Source organism: Stegostoma tigrinum, chromosome 3 (genome assembly GCF_030684315.1).
Source record: "Stegostoma tigrinum isolate sSteTig4 chromosome 3, sSteTig4.hap1, whole genome shotgun sequence".
NCBI classification, from domain to species: Eukaryota; Metazoa; Chordata; class Chondrichthyes; order Orectolobiformes; family Stegostomatidae; genus Stegostoma; species Stegostoma tigrinum.
The window spans coordinates 71169687-71189502 of record NC_081356.1 but is presented as its reverse complement, the minus strand read 5'-3'; the positions used below and the strand labels follow the sequence as shown (position 1 = coordinate 71189502).

At 40.2% G+C, this 19816-nt stretch overlaps 1 protein-coding gene across 5 annotated transcripts in view; it reads left to right on the top strand.

Annotated features, from left to right (window-relative positions):
- LOC125450908 (casein kinase I) overlaps window positions 1-16300 on the top strand; it is a 197717-nt gene extending 181417 nt beyond the window's left edge. For 4 of the 5 annotated variants that reach the window (XM_059644672.1, XM_059644669.1, XM_059644671.1 and 1 more), the window contains one exon: window positions 14074-16300. In XM_059644672.1, the coding sequence (XP_059500655.1) occupies window positions 14074-14128 (55 nt within the window). In that variant the 3' untranslated portion in view covers window positions 14129-16300. The remainder of the gene's footprint in view (window positions 1-14073) is intronic. The other variant, XM_059644673.1, reaches the window with a different exon arrangement.
- The last annotated feature ends 3516 nt before the right edge of the window (window positions 16301-19816 follow it).

Genomic DNA, 19816 nt, shown 5'->3' with positions numbered 1-19816 from the left:
TATTGGTTTAAATGATGAAAAGATTCAGCCACTGAGGCTGAGAGAGTTGGGAGCTCTTGAACGTGTGGTCTTGTGCACTATACTAGTTTCTCTGCTTTCCTACTGCCTGCTAGTTTTTGGTACCCTGCACTCCACTGTGTTGACAATTGTGAGCTTATTTTTAATGAACATTGATTAGTATTCTATTTCCTTTTAGACTAATGCAGTATTTGGGCAATGAAACAAGCATGGCATGTTGCATTGAACATTTTTTTAATACAAAGGTTTAAGATTTGGCCACTTAAAACTTTCACTTTAAAATGCAAAATCTTTATTGTGAGTCTGGCGCTAATAAATTCCGTTGATTCACTGTTTGCAATATTTGTAATGAAACTTTATGGGTAGTGAAGGATAAATCAATATCTTCTGCTGATTATCTCTTATCAAATATTATTAAATACCAAGTATTGTCTGCACGTCTTTACTACTTTGTACCTTTGTAACTTCATCCAGTTTTTACACCCATCACCACTGATTCATCCTCCCTGAAGAACTCTTCTTTCTTCTGAGGCTGTAGTCTTGTGCGAATCATTGGCAATCAGTGTCTTCAGCTATCTGAGCCCGAGTCACTGCAGTTCCCTTCATAAATCTCCCTGCCTTTTCAGCCTTTTCTCCTTCTTGATAACCCTGCTCTAAAACCTACCTCTTTGGCACATTTTTTGATCACAACTTTTAATATCTCTTTTTCTTTTCTTTGTCTGCTTTCTGTTTGATTACACCTCTGGAAAAGTTTTGTAAACTTGTTCAAGAATTCTAGTTGAATAACAAAGTACTAAGCACTATATATTTTGAAAAAAAAATTAGATTTGTGAATCGTTGGATTATATTGCAATTTCTTGTGAGTTTCAACGTGGCATGTTCCTATTCTTCCATTGCTGCAAAGTGGGTACCATTTTCTCTCTCCTGATATCATAACTTATTGCCCAAGGAAGGAAGGCACAGATCATATGCTTTCGTTCCAAACTTGACAAAACTTCTTGACAGTTCATTTTTCCACTTCCTGTGTCAGCCTTTGGCCTTTCTGAATGTGATTGATTGTCATGTGTACCAAAAGACAGTGAAAAGCTTTATCTATGAGCAGTACAGGCAAATCATTGTAAGCAAAGGACATACAGGTCAAAAAGACTTAGACAGAGGCACACAGGTTACATTGCACATGGTGTGCACTAGGCAAGATTAATGTTAGCAAGATCAATGTTATTTGAGGCTGGAGAGTTCATTCATCAGTCTAATAATGGCTGGGAAGAAGCTGTTCCTGAACATGCTTGTGTGTGTGTTCAGGCTTCTGTATCTATTGCCTGATGGGAGAAGTTACAAGAGATCATTACCAGGGTGCGATGGGTCTTTTATATTTTGGCCACCATATTGAGGCAGCAAGGCATGTAACTGGAGTCCATGGATGGAAGGCTGGCTTCCGTGATGGTCTGGGCTGTGCACACAACCTTCTGTAGTTTCTTATGGTCCTGGGCAGAGCAGTTGCCATACCAGGCTGTTACGCACCCGGACACTGTGCTTTCAATGGTGCATCCGTAGAAGTTGGTGAGGGATGTTATGGACATGCCAAATTTCCTGAGCCGCCTGAAGGAAACGAGGCGTTATTGTCCCTTCTTGACTGTCGCATCTACATGGGTCGTTTGGGACAGGTTGTCAGTTACTGTCACTCCAAAGGACTTGATGTTCTTCACCCTCTTGACCTCAGTTCTATTGATGTAGATGGGGGTGTGTGGTCTCCTCCTTTGTTTCTGAAGTCGATGTTCGGTTGTTTAGTTTTGTCAATGTTGAGAGACAGATTGTTTTTGTTGCACCACATTAGTTAGTTTGGCCCCATATGGCCGTATGTTTACATCTCAACACTCCTTAAGCCACTGTATCAGATGTCTAAACATCCATACAGAAGAACTAATTGTTCTTCACCTCTCTAAATAAATCTTTCTGTGGAGTTCCCTGCAACTGCTACCTGATCTGCAATGGATTGCATGGTTATTAAACTTTGTGTTCTGCATATCCTGCTGATTGACTGTTCCATTTGTATTACCAATTTCTGTACCAGCACTTGATTGTCTGCTAGTTTTGGTCTCTTCAAATTCAAACTGTTGATTCTGCTTCCACAGCTAGCAATACATTCCATTCTTTGTGGTCATTGTATTGATATGCGCCCAGTGCTGTCTTCTCTGGGCTGACTATATCACATCATGGGCTGTGAGCTTTCAAGAAAAATTGGGGATTCCTAATAAGAGCTGCTTTCATTTGATGAAGAGGCCAACTTTTTTTGCTGTGATTTATCTGGAGGAGGAAGAGAGAACTTAGAGTGGTTTCCTGGGAGCCAGAGCGCTCAATTTGCTCGTCTAGAGTAATGACATATGATGAAAACTGAAATGCAGGGGAACTATGATACTTAATGTTTTTGTTTTGAACAGCTTGCTGAGCAAATTATTATTATTTTACCTCCATCTACCCTCAAAGTGTTGGAATGTGTCACCTGCAGTACTCCCAAAAGTTACGTAAACAACAATACTTTGCTCATTTTGGGTCCTCATCTCATGACAGCTTTACTCTAGGCATGAGCAAAAGAGCTGAACTTGTGTTACTTTTTATTCATTCACAGGATGAGGTTGTCAGCATTTATTGCCCAGAGTGGGGGTTTAGTGTCAACCACATTGCTGTGGGTCTAGAGTCACATGTAGGCCAGACCAAGTAAGGATGACAGTTTCCTTCCCTGAAGGACATTAGTGAACCAGATGAATTTTTTTTTCCTGACAATCGTCAGTGGGTTCATGGTCATCGTTAGATTCTTAATTCCAGATATTTTACCGAATGCAAAGTCAACCATCTGGCGTGATGGGACTCAAACCTGCTTCCCCAGAATGTTGTCTGGGTTCTGGATTAACAGTCCAGCGATAATAACACTAGGCCATTGCCTCCCTGATGGTTAGATAAGAGTGACTGTCCTTGATATTAAGGCATCGCTTAACCCAAAACTGTAATCAATGGAAATTGGAGGGAAAACTCTGCAGTAGCTGGAGTCACTTCCAGTACAAAGGAAGATGGTTGCTGTTATTGGTAGCTGCAAAAGATTACTGCTGGAGTTCTTCAGGGTAGCGTCCTCAGCCCAACCATATTCAGCACCTCATTAATGACAATGAAACCTAATTCTAATTCTAATGATGGACCCCCCATCATAAGGTCAGAAGTGGAATGTTCACTCAGGATTGCACAATATTCAGTACAATCTGTAACAACTCTAATTATTTACCCATGACATTCAATGGCATTACGATTGCTGAATTGCTCCATTATCAACGTCCTGGAATTCACTGTCAACCAATAACTCAACTGGCCACCCATTTTACTACTGTAGCTACAAGAGCAGGTTAGAAACTGAGTATTTGAGGTAACTGACTCGTCTCCCAAAGACTCTTTACCATCTGTAGGGCACATGTCAAAAGTGTGATGGAATGCTTTCTGTTTTCTTGGACGACTACAACTCGAAGTCGAGCCCAGCATCATCCAGGAATCTCTTGGTTTTGTGTTTTATTATGGATGTGTAAGAGATCATAACCATATAGTGTATGTCTACTCATCCCAAACTGATTATATAGTTGCAAAATGGCTGCTCACTTGTTTTGAAACTAAACAAAAATGATAATTCTCATCAGCTCAGTGTAAAAAGCATTTGCAGAGCACTGAAGTATATTTCATTTGCCTTTCCATCAAAATTACTGAGTAATGAATATTTTTCTGATTTTTGTCACCGTTAGGATCTTTTATGTTTTTTATTGACGTGTGGAAGCCATCACTGTATTTCTTCCTGTTTCCTGCTAAAATGGCATGAAAGTGACCTACTCATGGATCTGCATCTCTGCGTGTTAGGCTCTGTTACCATCACATTTTGGTTCACCTCCAATTTGCTAGAAAATGTCATGCCTTGTGCTATGCATTGTTATGGTTCCTGTGAAGATCAACAAACCAGAAGAACCAAATTCACTGAATGGTCCCAATTGGATAACAAATAAGCAAGATTTCACTTTTTATAACTTTTACTTTAACAGTCAAACCAAGGTTAACATGAATTAACAGGCAAATTATGGTCCATGTACCTATAAGGTACATGTTAAATAGCAGATACATCATCATCACACTCAACGCTTCGGGTAAAATTTCCCATTCATTTACTTCAAGGCCTGACCACCAATTTTCATCTGACTGTAACTGCTAACTGATTTAATTTACCACAGGCATGGTCTTTGGCAAAATGGCACACTTCTGCGAACCTCCTCAGTCCACTCAGGATATTCTTGGTGGTGTGGTTCCACTGGAATTGCTGTTGCCCAAGCCAACAGTAACAGTTTGTTATGTTGAATGGCGAGTTCTGATTAATCAGTGTCAGTTTTTAAAAAAATGAAGCAGTGGCAGTTACTTTATTTCTTCTCTTTCCTTCCATGACCCAGTTGTCCTGTTAACCTCCCAACTTCTCTGTCTTAGAAGGGATCTTGGTCATAGTCATATGAGGTCTATTTCCATCACAATGCTAGTTATGTGGGCATATTAGCTGACTTTTTTTTTAATGTGGCTGGACCTTTCCTAGCAATACCTGTTCTTTTAATGCAACAGCATCCTGGCTCATTACTTTCGAGCTGCCCCAGGACTACAGGCCACTTCTCAACTGTTGAAGAAACAGTCAGCTAAGACTTGAGAATGGCTTGCATTTGTATGGTGCCTTTCACAACCTCCAGGCATACCAAGGTGCTTCACAGCCATTAAAGTACTTTTTTGTAACACTGTCTAATGTAGGAAACACAGAAACCTGTTCATATGTACCAAGCTCCTGCAAACAGGAGTGTGATGACAACTAGATGATATGCTTTAGAATGCCATTTGAGGGATAATTATAGAATTCCGACAGCGTGGGTGCAGGCCATTCAGCCCTTCGAGCCCACCCCAACCCTCCAAAAGGGATCCCACCCACCTTACTCCTGGAAGTCTCATGGGCAAACCACCTGATTTGCACATCTTTGGACTGTGGGAGGATAATGGAGAACCCAGTGGGAACCCACATAGACATGGGCAGAATGTGCAAGCTCCACGCAGATAGTTGCTGGAGGATGGAATTGAACCTGAGTCCCTGGTACTGTAAGCAGCATTGCTAACCACTGAGCCACTATGCTGCTAGTATGATGCTGGGAATTATTCAGGTATTCCTCTTCAAAATAGTGCCATACCATTTTTTGTTTTTCTTCCATCTATGAGAGCAGATGGATCTTATTTTATTTGAAAAGCAGCATTGCTGACAGTGCAGTCCTCCGCCAGGACTGCACTCGAGGTACATTGTGCATTTTGTGGTAAAGTCACTTAGGTAGGACATAAATGCATAAGCTTCTGCTTTGGGTGAGAGTAGTACTAACTGAGGGGAGGTGACGGCTTAGTGGTATTATTGGTGGATCCCTTGCTCCAGAGACCTGAGTAATGGTCTGGGGCATGGGTTCAAATCCCACCAGGGCAGATGATTCAATCTAAAATTAATAAAAATATGTAATTAAGGATTTAACAATGACATAAAACCATTGTCAAGGGGAAAACCCATCTGGGTTCACAAATGATCCTTTTGCGAAGGAAATCTGCCATCCTCACCTGATCTGGCCTACATGTGATTCTGGACCCACAGCAATGTGATTGACTGTTAACAATTAGAGCAATTAAATGCTGGCCCAACCAGTGTAACCCTTATCCTGTAAATGCATCAACAAAAATTGGATCATAGTTGACACTGAAGAAAGACCCTGTTTGAAATGCTGGTTTGTTCTGAGCTAATATGTTTAAGCCAGGGTACTATACAAGTGAGGTAGGTGGAGAGAAATTATTCTGGTATGGGACAGTGAAACTTTGCATCCATTGAAGGAGCAGGCTTGTGTGGAACCTTAATGCCAGCATAGACTATAAACTATATCACCATAGACCATGCCTCTTTCTCTATTGCAAATTCTACAAATGGAGTGGGGGAATGTTGATGGGGGAAGAGGAGGAGCAGAAAAGCTGATTCCAACTCTCCATGTATTTGTTTTAACTGCAGCATGATTTGGAAAATTTGAATTATCTCCTCTGGAGAGACAGGTCTGTAATTAAAATATGTGAATGAGACTCCTTTCTAATTTTTTTTTGGCAGTGGTTTAAATTTAAAACTGATAGGCAGAATTCTCTCGTACTGAAGAAGTGCAAGCAAATTTTTTGCTGCATTTGCTTCCCTCGCCTCTTGCTATTTGCCCTCACCTCACCTGCTTAACAGATTTCAATGTTCCTTCTTTTCACAATTGACAGTCTGTCACTACAGGCCCTGAGCAGCAGACTTTTAACTTTGATTTTATGCACTGGCTGCCAGATAGCCATTTAACATGGTCCTGTTTGGAGTAAACATTTTTGAACTTAGTGGGTTCTCTGCGTTCAACGAATTTCTGGCATACTCACATTCTTCCTCCCAGTGACTATCAGGACCGGTCTAACAATATAGAAGATTATTTACTGGTCTTTAGTTGAATGTGCACGTGAACAACTAATGTGGATGTGAATAGGCTTGATACTTTTACACTTGCGGTTGATCAACCTGGAGCTATTTTCACTCTGACTTACATGTGAAACGCCATTAGTTGGTTGCAATGACATATGGTACCTCATTCGACCAAACTAATGTCTTCAAGAATGAAAGTGATCAACTTACAAAGAGAAATATTTTGTTTTTTAAACATTGGGTGTCACGTTTGCAATGAATATTGTTTTCATGCGCATTCATTTTTGTGGACTTCCTTTTAGTGTTTTAGAAAAACACAGATGAAGAACAAACTTCTTAATACTTATCAGAGATAATGGGAACTGCAGATGCTGGAGAATTCCAAGATAATAAAATGTGAGGCTGGATGAATACAGCAGGCCAAGCAGCATCTCAGGAGCACAAAAGCTGACGTTTCGGGCCTCGACCCTTCATCAGAGAGGGGGATGGGGAGAGGGAGCTGGAATAAATAGGGAGAGAGGGGGAGGCGGACCAAAGATGGAGAGTAAAGAAGATAGGTGGAGAGAGTATAGGTAGGGAGGGGATAGGTCAGTCCAGGGAAGACGGACAGGTCAAGGAGGTGGGATGAGTTTAGTAGGTAGCTGGGGGTGCGGCTTGGTGTGGGAGGAAGGGATGGGTGAGAGGAAGAACCGGTCAGGGAGGCGGAGACAGGTTGGACTGGTTTTGGGATGCAGTGGGTGGGGGGGAAGAGCTGGGCTGGTTGTGTGGTGCAGTGGGGGGAGGGGACGAACTAGGCTGGTTTAGGGATGCAGTAGAGGAAGGGGAGATTTTGAAACTGGTGAAGTCCACATTGATACCATATGGCTGCAGGGTTCCCAGGCGGAATATGAGTTGCTGTTCCTGCAACCTTCGGGTGGCATCATTGTGGCAGTGCAGGAGACCCATGATGGACATGTCATCTAGAGAATGGGAGGGGGAGTGGAAATGGTTTGCGACTGGGAGGTGCAGTTGTTTGTTGCGAACTGAGCGGAGGTGTTCTGCAAAGCGGTCTCCAAGCCTCCGCTTGGTTTCCCCAATGTAGAGGAAGCCACACCGGGTAGAGTGGATGCAGTATACCACATTGGCAGATGTGCAGGTGAACCTCTGCTTAATGTGGAATGTCATCTTGGGGCCTGCGATAGGGGTGAGGGAGGAGGTGTGGGAACAAGTGTAGCATTTCCTGCGGTTGCAGGGGAAGGTGCCGGGTGTGGTGGGGTTGGAGGGCAGTGTGGAGCGAACAAGGGAGTCACGGAGAGAGTGGTCTCTCTGGAAAGCAGACAGGGGTGGGGATGGAAAAATGTCTTGGATGGTGGGGTCGGATTGTAAATGGCGGAAGTGTCGGAGGATCATGCGTTGTATCCGGAGGTTGGTGGGGTGGTGTGTGAGAACGAGGGAGATCCTCTTAGGGCGGTTGTGGCGGGGGCGGGTTGTGAGGGATGTGTTGCGGGAAATACTGGAGACGCGGTCAAGGGCGTTCTCGATCACTGTGGGGGGAAAGTTGCGGTCCTTAAAGAACTTGGACATCTGGGATGTGCGGGAGTGGAATGTCTTATCGTGGGAGCAGATGCGGCGGAGGCGGAGGAATTGGGAATAGGGGATGGAATTTTTGCAGGAGGGTGGGTGGGAGGAGGTGTATTCTAGGTAGCTGTGGGAGTCGGTGGGTTTGAAATGGACATCAGTTACAAGCTGGTTGCCTGAGATGGAGACTGAGAGGTCCAGGAAGGTGAGGGATGTGCTGGAGATGGCCCAGGTGAACTGAAGGTTGGGGTGGAAGGTGTTGGTGAAGTGGATGAACTGTTCGAGCTCCTCTGGGGAGCAAGAGGCGGCGCCGATACAGTCATCAATGTACCGGAGGAAGAGGTGGGGTTTGGGGCCTGTGTCGGTGCGGAAGAGGGACTGTTCCACGTAACCTATAAAGAGGCAGGCATAGCTGGGGCCCATGCGGGTGCCCATGGCCACCCCCTTAGTCTGTAGGAAGTGGGAGGAGTCAAAAGAGAAGTTGTTGAGTGTGAGGACGAGTTCAGCTAGGTGGATGAGAGTGTCGGTGGAGGGGGCCTGGTCGGGCCTGTGGGACAGGAAGAAGCGGAGGGCCTTGAGGCCATCTCCATGCGGAATGCAGGTGTACAGGGACTGGACGTCCATGGTGAAGATGAGGTGTTGGGGGCCAGGGAATTGGAAGTCCTGGAGGAGGTGGAGGGCGTGGGTGGTGTCACGGACGTAGGTGGGGAGTTCCTGGACCAAAGGGGAGAAAATGGAGTCCAGATAGGTGGAGATGAGTTTGGTGGGGCAGGAGCAGGCTGAGACGATGGGTCGACCAGGGCAGGCAGGTTTGTGGATTTTGAGAAGGAGATATAAACGGGCTTTGGTGCTCGGGTGTGGGGTCATGATCGAGGAGGCGGTAGGAGGTGGTGTCGGAGAGTTGGCGTCTGGCCTCGGCGATGTAGAGGTCAGTGCGCCATACTACCACTGTGCCACCATTGTCTGCGGGTTTGATGGTGAGGTTGGGGCGGGAGCGGAGGGCTGCCCGTTCTGCGGGGGAGAGGTTGGAGTGGGTGAGAGGGGTGGAGAGGTTGAGGCGGTTAATGTCTCGACGGCAGTTGGAGATGAAGAGGTCGAGGGAGGGTAGGAGGCCTGAGGGTGGTGTCCAGGAGGAGGACTTGTGTTGGAAGCGGGTGAAGGGGTCAGTCTTAATACTTATACAAGGATCCACACCACCAGTGTCGATTGTCATAAACTTAAGAAAATGTCTAAAATAAGTGTCTGAGATATTACATATAGTTAGATCTCAGGTGGAGTAGTGTGTACAATTTTGAGCATCACACTTCAGAACATTGTGAATGTATTGGAGAGAGTACAGAAAAGGGTTGCAAGAATAATTCCAGAGATGAGAAACCTAAATGACGACAATAGATTGGACAAGTTGGGATTGTTTCTCTTGAAGAGAAGAAAGCTGACATGATTTGCTGTAACCTTTCAAAATCATGTGAGGCCTGGACAAGAATAGATGGGAAGAAACAAGTCCCACTCATTAAAGTTTCAAGGGTAGAGATTTGAAGCGATTTATAAAGAAACAAATGTGAGGTGATATTTTCACACAGCGAGTAGTTACAGACGAGAGTGTGCTATCTGCAAGTCTGGTGGATGTAGCTTCAATCAAGGTATTTAATGGGGAAGTAAATGACTGTTTGAACAGAAACAATATGCAGAGTTTTGATGAAGACCGGAGAATGGCACGAAGTCATAATGCTCATTTGGAGAGTCAGTGCAAGCACAGTGGGTTCAATGGCCTCCTGCACTATCTGCAATTGTATTATCTCAAGTGTCCACAGTGATCAAGTTGGTTCAATTCTATTCTTGACTTTTCCACTTACTTTTCAATTAATGCTGCGTCGATAACTACTCGTAGCCTTTGGAAAATGCACATGCCCTCTTGATGTTGAATTAACGTCATTGTTGTTTCAGATTTTGTGCTTTATTCTAATGCTGGCATGTTATATTGGAATTTTCTCCTTACACTTCTCCACCTCTTTACTTTGCTTGCTTAAGACACTTCATGTTCAAAAAAGTTTTTAGCCCACGACCTAACGTCTCATCACAGAGCACAGTGTCATCCTTTGGTTTGTTATGTCTCTATAAAATGCCTTGGGATGTTATATTGTATTGAAGATGTTATATAAGTTGCCATTTTGTCTTATTGGGTTAAGAAGTTTCAGTTATTGAGATGTTGAGTTTGACTTTGCATGCCCATGCTCTTGCACAGAGAGAACCTCAACTTCATCAGTACTGAGTAAGCTGTTTTGAGTAGATTGGCTGTTAATTGACATCTGCAGCCCTGTGAAAGAAGGGAATGTTGCTCAGCATTCCCATTTGTGTTTGCTAGTAGGTATTACTTCATGGTAATCTATCTTGGTGGATCTCTGATCATCTCAGACCAAGATCAGATATGTCTGTGATGTTGTGTAGTTAAATGGCCTGCAGGGTTCCATTGATGAGATTAACACATTACAAATGGGCAAATTAGGGATGAGAAGCTTATACAAGATTACTGAGGAAAAATGACCAATTAATTCTATTAAATTCTTCATTATGCTGAGAAGTTCAAATATTTCAGGACAGAATACGGAAATAAGAGGATCTTGTTTTGAATCTTCTTCCATAAAATAGGCATTAACTAAGCTTGCCAGAAAGGTTGGCCGTTATGGAACCTTGTTTGGTTCTAACTGCAGTAGCAATCCTATGATTACTACTTGAGTGCACCCATCAATGTTTCCTAAGACTAGAACTGGCCATGGCCACCTTCCGTCAAATGAAAGTAGTTAAAACTCTTATATTGATGGCATTTGTTTGGATGAACTACTGAGGGGCATTACAAACCGCTATCCATGCAAGGTTTGAAAGGTTCAAACCTAAGCTATTCAACAAGATCATGGCTGATCTTCTGACTTTCCTTACAGTGTGCCTTTTTTCCTTGATAATTTAATATTCAGAAATCTATTGATCTTTGTCTTGAAATACTCAGTGACTGGGGTAGAGAATTCCAAAGACTGACATCCTCTGAGTCATGACTGAAGCCAGGGCAGACATTCTTCCTGCATCTTCCCTGCCAAACCCTATTAGATATTTGCCTCATTCATAAAAAGCACCTCTTATTTTTCTGAACTCCGGAGAATATAGGCCCAGTATCTTCAGTCTGTTTTAGTAGTCATCTCAGGGATTAGTCCGGTGAACCTTCATTGCATTTTCTCTATGACAAGTATTCTTAGGTACAGAGACCAAAACTGGAGATGGGGAGACAAATAATGAAGTATAAAAAAGAACATATTTCTATATTTCAACTTCGTGTCATTGCTAAATGTTTGGGGCCAACATAACCAGAGTTTAGATACATTTATTCCATTCCGAGAAGGGGCTCGAGTGTATTAAGGATAGAAACTTCATTGAGATTGCCTTTTCATCTTTTACCTGTAGTACAATGAAGTTACAATGAGTTCAAATTTGGCTAACCTGAAACTCCATTTGTGATGAAGTAGTTGACCATTTTTGCTGGTTGCATTGGTAATCCAGTGATGAACAGTAGTCCTGGACTGGAAACTGTACATTAACCGAATCCAGCATGCATTTCATTTGACTGTGGTAACCAATTAGAGTTGAGTTGGAGGCCACATCAGAACACAAAAGCACAGACAGGCCTGCAGTGATGGTGACAAAAAAGATCACACTTGCACCTTAAACCAGTATACACCAAAAGAATATTTTTAATGTGGATGACACCACAGACTGTTCTACTGGATTGCACCTTGTTTTTTTTGTTTCATCTTTAAATGTTAATGGTAGAAAGCAAAACAAGCGATGTGTCCCTGCGATGTTCTTCACCAAGATGGATATCACAAACAGGTTGCTGTTTCTTGCAGTAGGAAAGTCCAGGAAGTCACATTGCTTCATGAATATGAAGACACTAGCTAGGCACTGCGAAGCTAACAATAACACCAGAATCACTTCTTGTATTTTTTTGAGGCATGGATCAGGAAAGTAGGCAAAATGTATTAACGGAAGAAAAGGAATATTATCACCGATGACCCTGAAGACTCCATTTGCCCCCCATTTACCTGTTTTCTAGCCAAAGCTGCAAATATCATTGAGATGCATCAGTGCTTTACACTGCATCATGAGAAAGTGATAAACATGTTTGACTTCATTTGAGGATTTGGCTGATGCGTCTAAAGACAGCGTGCTAAGCAGAAAAATATTGGAGATTTTGCAGAGCCAACTCCTAATATTTAACAATCTCTTTTGCAGCAAAACATTGTGAAATATGAACAACTTTTTTAAAGATGATGTTTTTTGGATACTTACTGCACAACTTTATTCAATTTTCCTTTTGATATAGAGCATGTTTGAAGGCAAGTTGGGTTACATTGGTGTTTCTTAATAATCTCAAAGCATGGCTTAATACGAATTTGTAGGTGGGCTCCCTATGATTCAAGTTTGTATGATTTTAGTGTATTTATGTGGTTAGTCCAGTAAAGTTTCTGGTCAGCGAGAAACCTGGATGATGATAGGTGTTTGAGTGATGATAATCCTTTGAAAGTTAAGGAGAAATGGTTAGAATTTCAGAGATTTACTCTTGTTCCTGTGTAGGCATGTTTTGGTTCAATTTTCTTGGTAGCAAGAGGACAGTAAGTACTCTGTTTTTTGTGACAATTCCAAAATTTGAATAAAGCAACAGTCTACTCTACATAATTTATTTCTTCCATTCTAATAAGTTATTTCTCAAATTTGGTTCTATATACCATGTGTCCTGCAGAGATCAACCCATTGCATGCTGTGTCATATTGACTGTAATGCAGTCTTTCAGATAGAGAACTACCCGAGTGCATTGTACTAGATCTAATCCCATGGAAAGTATTCTAGGAATAGATAAGTGAGTCGTAGAAACTCAATTATGATCTTTATGTGGATGCCTTTGGATAATTCTCCAAATCCAGTTATCTTGGGTGCATGTTTTAGTTATTTCTCTTTGTTTGTTGCAATTTTCTTTTAATTTAAAAATATTTTCTCTACCTCATCCCTCTCTTAAACCATTGTTTTTTCCTTTTCTTCACTCTTATCCTCTCCCTCCCTTTTATCAATCCTCTGTCTTCTTCAGCCTGGCTTTAACTCCCCGTCAAAACTTTACCTATTTCTTTGCCATTCTTTCCTTCTGTCTTATCCTGTTGCCTTTCTTGGCTTCTTTGTTCTCTTCTCTGCTGTCTTCACCTTTGCTGGAATTAAATTTCATGAGTTATTATCTATCCACTTCCATATTTTGCTCAAATAATTCTATAATTCTGATTTGCTCTCTCTTATTAGCTCTGCCACCACTAATTTGGTGTTATGTGCAAATTTGACCAACTCATGTTGTGCTTTTGAATGCAAACAGTTAATAACCAGAAAACATGACCTCAAACTTACTCTACTTAGTACTTCTTCTTCACCCTGTTTAACTTTTCTGAGAATTATCTCTTCCCTGTTGCCAAACACTTCCTATTTTCTTTGTTCTATTCCAGCTTACTCCTTCCTTCTGCTTTTGCCATCAGTCACTTTTGCTTGCTTTCAATCTTGCCTTTCCTCCCTTGCACCTTCTCGTGTTTTGTTATTTCCCCCCACCTCATCCGTTTGCTGTCACTCCTTTTGCTAGCATCCTCTCTCCTCTCCCTATAACACCTTCTTCAGTTCTCTCTGTATCTCTTTGGCTGGCTGAAGACTCTGTATTTGAGGAACTATTTCTTATTCTGTTCACCTCTGGTTGTTGTCTCTCAATTTATGTTGTAGCCAAAATGTATCCAATCAAATATAAATCAAGCCTTTGATCTAAGAATCTAACTTCACAAAGTATATCTATACGTCCGAATCTACTTTTTAGTTTTGACTAAATTATACTCATTTTTGGATCAATTAGAATTCTGTTCTGTTCACTTTCCCAATATAAATGTTATTTTCCTTTCAAACAATCACAGGTGCTGCTGTTTCTTCAAGCGGAGAAAAAGGAAAACTATTCAACGTCACAAATGACTCTGGAAATCATCTGATCATGGAGAGTTACTTACTTGTTCATCTGCTGTCTCATCATAACCAAGAAACAAATCATCTCTGCAGTGACAACAGACTTTTATCAAAAGATGTTTTCCTTCTGTTTTTGCCCAGTGATTTGGGTGGTTGTCCTTTGTGGGTATTTTGTTTTTATTTCATCAGTCTTCATCTTGAAACTAGGCTTCATCAGAAATTTGGTGTTCATATTTTTGAGGTTAAAAGAGGGACCTCTTGTCAGGGTAAATGTATGAAACAAAAAACAGTTCACTTGACTTCAACCAAATCAAACTGCAATTTTTAAAAATGGATTGATTTGGTCCCAACGTGTGGAAGGCAGGAATATTCTATATGTTTGGTGATGATAACTACAGAACAGTTGCAATTCAAGAATGAATTTTGCACACACAGGATCTGCTTTGAATGGATCTGTAGCAACTGCATAGTCAGGTATTTGGTCTGCCAACTGGGGGACGGATTGTCACTGTCCTTTCAAATGGAGAAACTTGACAAAACAAACCACAAAAAAAGTCTGAATTGTACATTAACCCTTCATTTCTCTTAGTTGAAGACATCTGCACAGAATTTTCAGTATTAAATTTTATGCTATCTTTATCTGTCTTTTCGGAAGTCACTGTCCAGAAATACCGTGGAAGGAAAGGATTGATTCAGCAGGTGGTATTTCATGGCTGTTACACTGTTCCAATATATGCAACATGAGACAGCTGTAGACATTCATGTGTACAAACAATACTTGCTTTATTTACCTCCTAAAGGAGAAGCAGTGTAGTAGAAAGGGCAGCATGTGCTTATTGTCTGATATTATGACATGTTTGTAAAATGTAAACTGTGCTTCCTGGTGTATTGTTTGGACAGATTAATGCTGAATGTTCTGAGAGTTATTATAATGAAGGAGGTAAGAGAGCATTCTAATCATGCCTTGAAGTGTACTATGTGTTAAGACATGGAGTAAAGCTGTGATGGTGAATAATGAAAAATGCATCTTGGAGAAATTAATTAGGCCTAAATGGATTTTAGGCACGTCCTGGATAATTTTAACGCATCCTGTACAACCAGGGAACTTGGATGCCGAATGTCTAATCCTTAAAGTAGCTCTTTGATGGAAAGTTAAAATAAGAATGTGAAAGAAATTGGTCAGATCATATTGCCTTTTGCATTTAATAGCTGTGGCACCCAAGCTGTACAGTTGTATGTGAAACATTCCTTTCTTATCGTAATCACAGCTGTTCAAAGACGTTATGCTGGAGATGGGTCAGGTACTTTCCCAATAAACCCTTGAAGTGCCTGCATTTTGAACAAACCAGCTGTTCTATAAAACATCTCATTCCGTTTTCCATCCTCTGATCAACAGTTTGTTTCCACAGATGTTTAAATACAATGTTGTGCAGTGTTTATCAACTGTTTTATACACTGTTTTTAGTTTCAATCTTGCGCTGGATATTCTTAATCTTTTTTGTTTGATCAGCATTGTCATGTTCTGGATTAGTCTGGTGCAATGTATTAATTTATGATGATATGTTGCATGCAAACTTCTTAGCGTTTGTGTGAGAAAGACTGGAATACAAGGCAGAATATTTTAACATGAAACTGCAATCATAATGGCAGGGAACCACTTCTATGTCTGCAGTATTTGACCAAATTTTTTTTCCTTTAATAGCATAATATGTGTAAATAAGTACAGTATTATTTCTGTACCTCCATAAATTTGAACATCACTTTCAATTGACTTTAATTGGTAGTTTTATTTTTGCCTGTACAGTGTGTACAACATGAAGTTGTCACAAATAGCAAAGAAAGTGTGTTGTATATTAATGTAATTATGGACTGTAATCTTTACAAATGAATCAGCCACCTTTCGTTGTCTGCAACGAAGACCAGTGCATTTACACAAGCTTATTGGCAAGATTTCTAGTGCTGCATTTTACGCCTGGGAAGAAGTTTCTTTCTGGTGATACAGGCTGGTCATGGTTATAAATCCAGCTGAGTTCAATTTAGGCCAACAGTTTTACGCAGTCACCGCTTTTCTGTCAATACTAATAAAATGAACTCTGCCTGACTGTACAAGTGATGTAATACATCCCTCTTTCCCAATATGTAAGTGAAAAAAATAAAAGTAGTTTTTTTTTAAAATTAGACTGGCAGTGTTGTTAATCACAATATTTTATCTGTTGTTCCATCTAGCCACGCATGTTAGAAGTTTTCAAAGAAGTTTATTTGTTTTATGATTCACATCACTGTTCAGAATTTAATTGGTATCATGTGTTAATGAAGTCATTCCTGCTTTACTGTTTGAAATATTAGAAAAATGGCATTCTTTTAAAATTGGTATGTTCTGGCTGTCAGTTGTCTTATACACATGAGTACATTTGCTATATGTCTCATTTTTTTGAAACACAAGCTTAAAAAAAACTGAACTGAGCCTGTTTTGCACTAGCAAAAGGTTTTCTTTACTCTTGCAGGGCTGTATATTTCACTGGCTGAGCCAGTACTTATTACCCATCTCTAATCTCCCTCGAAAAACTGCCTTCTTGAGTCACTGCATTCCATTTGATGTAGGTATATTCATATTGCAGTTTGAGAGGGAGTGATATTTGATATTTTTTAGTGCAATACACTGTAACAAAAGTACAAAATGTTTTAAAAATTATAAATAACTTTAGAATAAACAATTCTTTGGACATTAAATGTGAAGCTGGATGAACACAGCAGGCCAAGCAGCATCTTAGGAGCACAAAAGCTGACGTTTTGGGCTGAAGAAGGGTCTAGGCCCGAAACATTAGCTTTTGTACTCCTGAGATGCTGCTTGGCCTGCTGTGTTCATCCAGCTTCACACTTTGTTATCTTGGATTCTCCAGCATCTGCAGTTCCCATTATCTTTGGACATTAGTAAGGTTTAAGATGAGTTAAATGAGGACGGAAACAATGAAATGGAGAAGATGTACAAAATCATGAGGAGAAACAGCAAATTTGGAACCAATTAACTAAAAATGTGGCAAAGTGTAAAGAGCAATTATTTTAGAAGGTACAATAACAAATCACATGACCACAAGCAGGGTACTAGAATTAAAACATGAGCCAAGCAAGTAGATAGAAAAACTGTTTGCAATTAGTGCATTAAAGACTTTAAACACTATATTTTCCTAGTATAAGAAAAGTTGAATATCTCTTCAATCCATTAAAAGATTTTTTGATATGCAGTGTTAAGAGTACTCTGTTGAGTAGTTCGAAGTAAAACCAGTAAGGCTATATATTTAAAATCATGAATTGAGGCTGAACTTTCATCAAGATTGCTTGGTTACTATTCAAGGGTTAATGCTTTGTTAAGCTACTTTGTGTGGCACCTTCCACTGTTGGCTTATTATCTTGCAAAGATTATTTTGGAATCTGTTACACAAGTTGATTTTGAATAAACTGTTCATTTGCATTAATTACAGTGAGGTATGTTTTAAACATAATTCTTTAGGTGATATGCAAGTTAATTACTTACCAGTGATGCATAGAAAGGATTGACAGCTGTAAGTCCATTCAAACTCCAGGAAGTGAAACTCTTCCCTTGCATACTGATGTTAATAAATATTTGCAGAGTAAATGAAAAGCAATAAAAAATTGACACTGCTTAACACACAAAAAATTTGGTTGGTTTTGTTTTACATCTTTTTGACAATTATGCGCTGATATTTGTGCTAATCTAAGACCATAAACGTTTACTTTATGTATAGATTGGACAATCCAGGTGAGTCACTTAAAAATTACTTTGTATTCAGTGGTTTGTTACCATAATACTATTATTAGTCTGAGCAACAATGTGGTTAAAGTTTCTTGATGAATGTTCAATTTGTTTTTGAAGTAAATCCTTAGTTTTTGATGGATTGAATAAATTTCTATTGACAAAAAAATTAGTGACAAAACATACTTGCTGATCAAATGCTTTTCCAATTTCCACTATTAATTCATATCTCTGAGTGACATTAATAAATGAAAGATGAACTATTCTAAAAATCTGTTTTCCATTGGACTATGCATTTTATATTGTGTTGACGAAAGTTTATATGATGGAGTAAATCTCAGATGTGTGAAAAAGGTGGGGCAACAGTGTGGATCTTAGATAAGTGTTGTTGAATTCGTTAAAACTTAAGCTGAGATGTTTCTATGAATTCCTGTGCCAGTTTAAAATCAAATTAGCTAGTTTGTTGAATATCATTGTGGTTGATTAGTTTGGGGTGCTTTGATGAGTGAAGAGGACAACCAAGATATTGCACATTCACATTGTGATATTCTGTTTTGAAGGGACTTTTTTTTATTTACATTGAATGGTGTTCAGAGAGATGTGAAGTCACGCAAGTAATGGTATGAATTAATATGGAATGCATGCCTTCTGATCATGTAAGTATCTAGTGGGGAAAAAAGGTGTTCCGATGTTTGAATTATCTTTCATTTCCCCAGTGCAGTAAAATTGTTTAGAAGTGTTTTCAAAAATTGTGCAAAAATTGTTTGCAGCATGCCTTTATGCTACTAAGGTGAGGATGTGCCCGGAAAGTCCTCATTTAAATGTACTGTTACTTTGATGAGTCAACCAGTAAAAATAGAACAATAATGTCAGTTGCAGATTTCAGAGAAGAGAGCTTTTGTTTCGTATTGCTATGGATTTGCAACATGTGCATTTGATGCAGAACACCCTTTGTTAATTTGCTGGTGATTTCTTAGGGGTGCTGATGGTGATTTAGCAGAATTGCTTATGCCAAGTGTCATGCAACATGGTATTAGGACAGCTGATTTATGTTGATGAATAAATGAAATTAATGTTTTGCTTTACAACATTACTGCAATAATTAATAATTTTTCAACTTAAAAGATTCTATAACATTTTGCAAATTGATGAATACAGCTGTCTTTTATTTGCTGAGATGGTTAAATTGAGCTCATTTCTTTTTAAGAAGCGCAAAATGTAGAGGATGCTTGCAAGGAAGATACCCCACACTGTAAGTTGATGGTGCAATGAGTGTCAATATAGTTAACAGTATTAGAAGTTGGTCTTGCATTGTGAGAGCGCTGAGAACAGATGGTACAATGTGGTAGGAGCAGAGTGATTTTTGTATTCAGAGATTTAGCTGTGAAAGATGTTTGATGCAGAATGGGGTGGAGATAGGACTTGGAGAATAAGAGTTAGATCTTGTTTTTTTGTGAGACTACTACAAAATCATTTTTAAAAACTTGAGAGGTTAAAAGAGAAGTGTGTGTTACAGTTGTGGATCCGGTGATACTGGAATGTCGGGGAGAATTGTTCATGCTGAAGTCACCAGGGTAGGGTGGTGTTTGGGCCTGAGAAAACTGAAGAAGGTGAAGTGATCGTAATGATTTTGAAATGTCTCAGCACTTGAAGGGCAGTCTCTGATGCACCCCTTTCTCATATAGACTTGAAAGCAGATGAAATATTTACCTTTTATTACCACTTTGCTTCTGATCCCTTTCTCATAGGAAGAACGCCTGGTGTTATCACTGTGCAGTGCACAGTTAAGATGGTGGTTGGAGGCTGAAGGTTTCACCATTCTTCACTTTGGAGCATAGCTCCTCAGAAAAGATTTTAAATTAATTCATAAGATGTGTATGTTGCTGGCTGTGCCAGCATTTATCGCTCATCCTTAATTGCCCTTG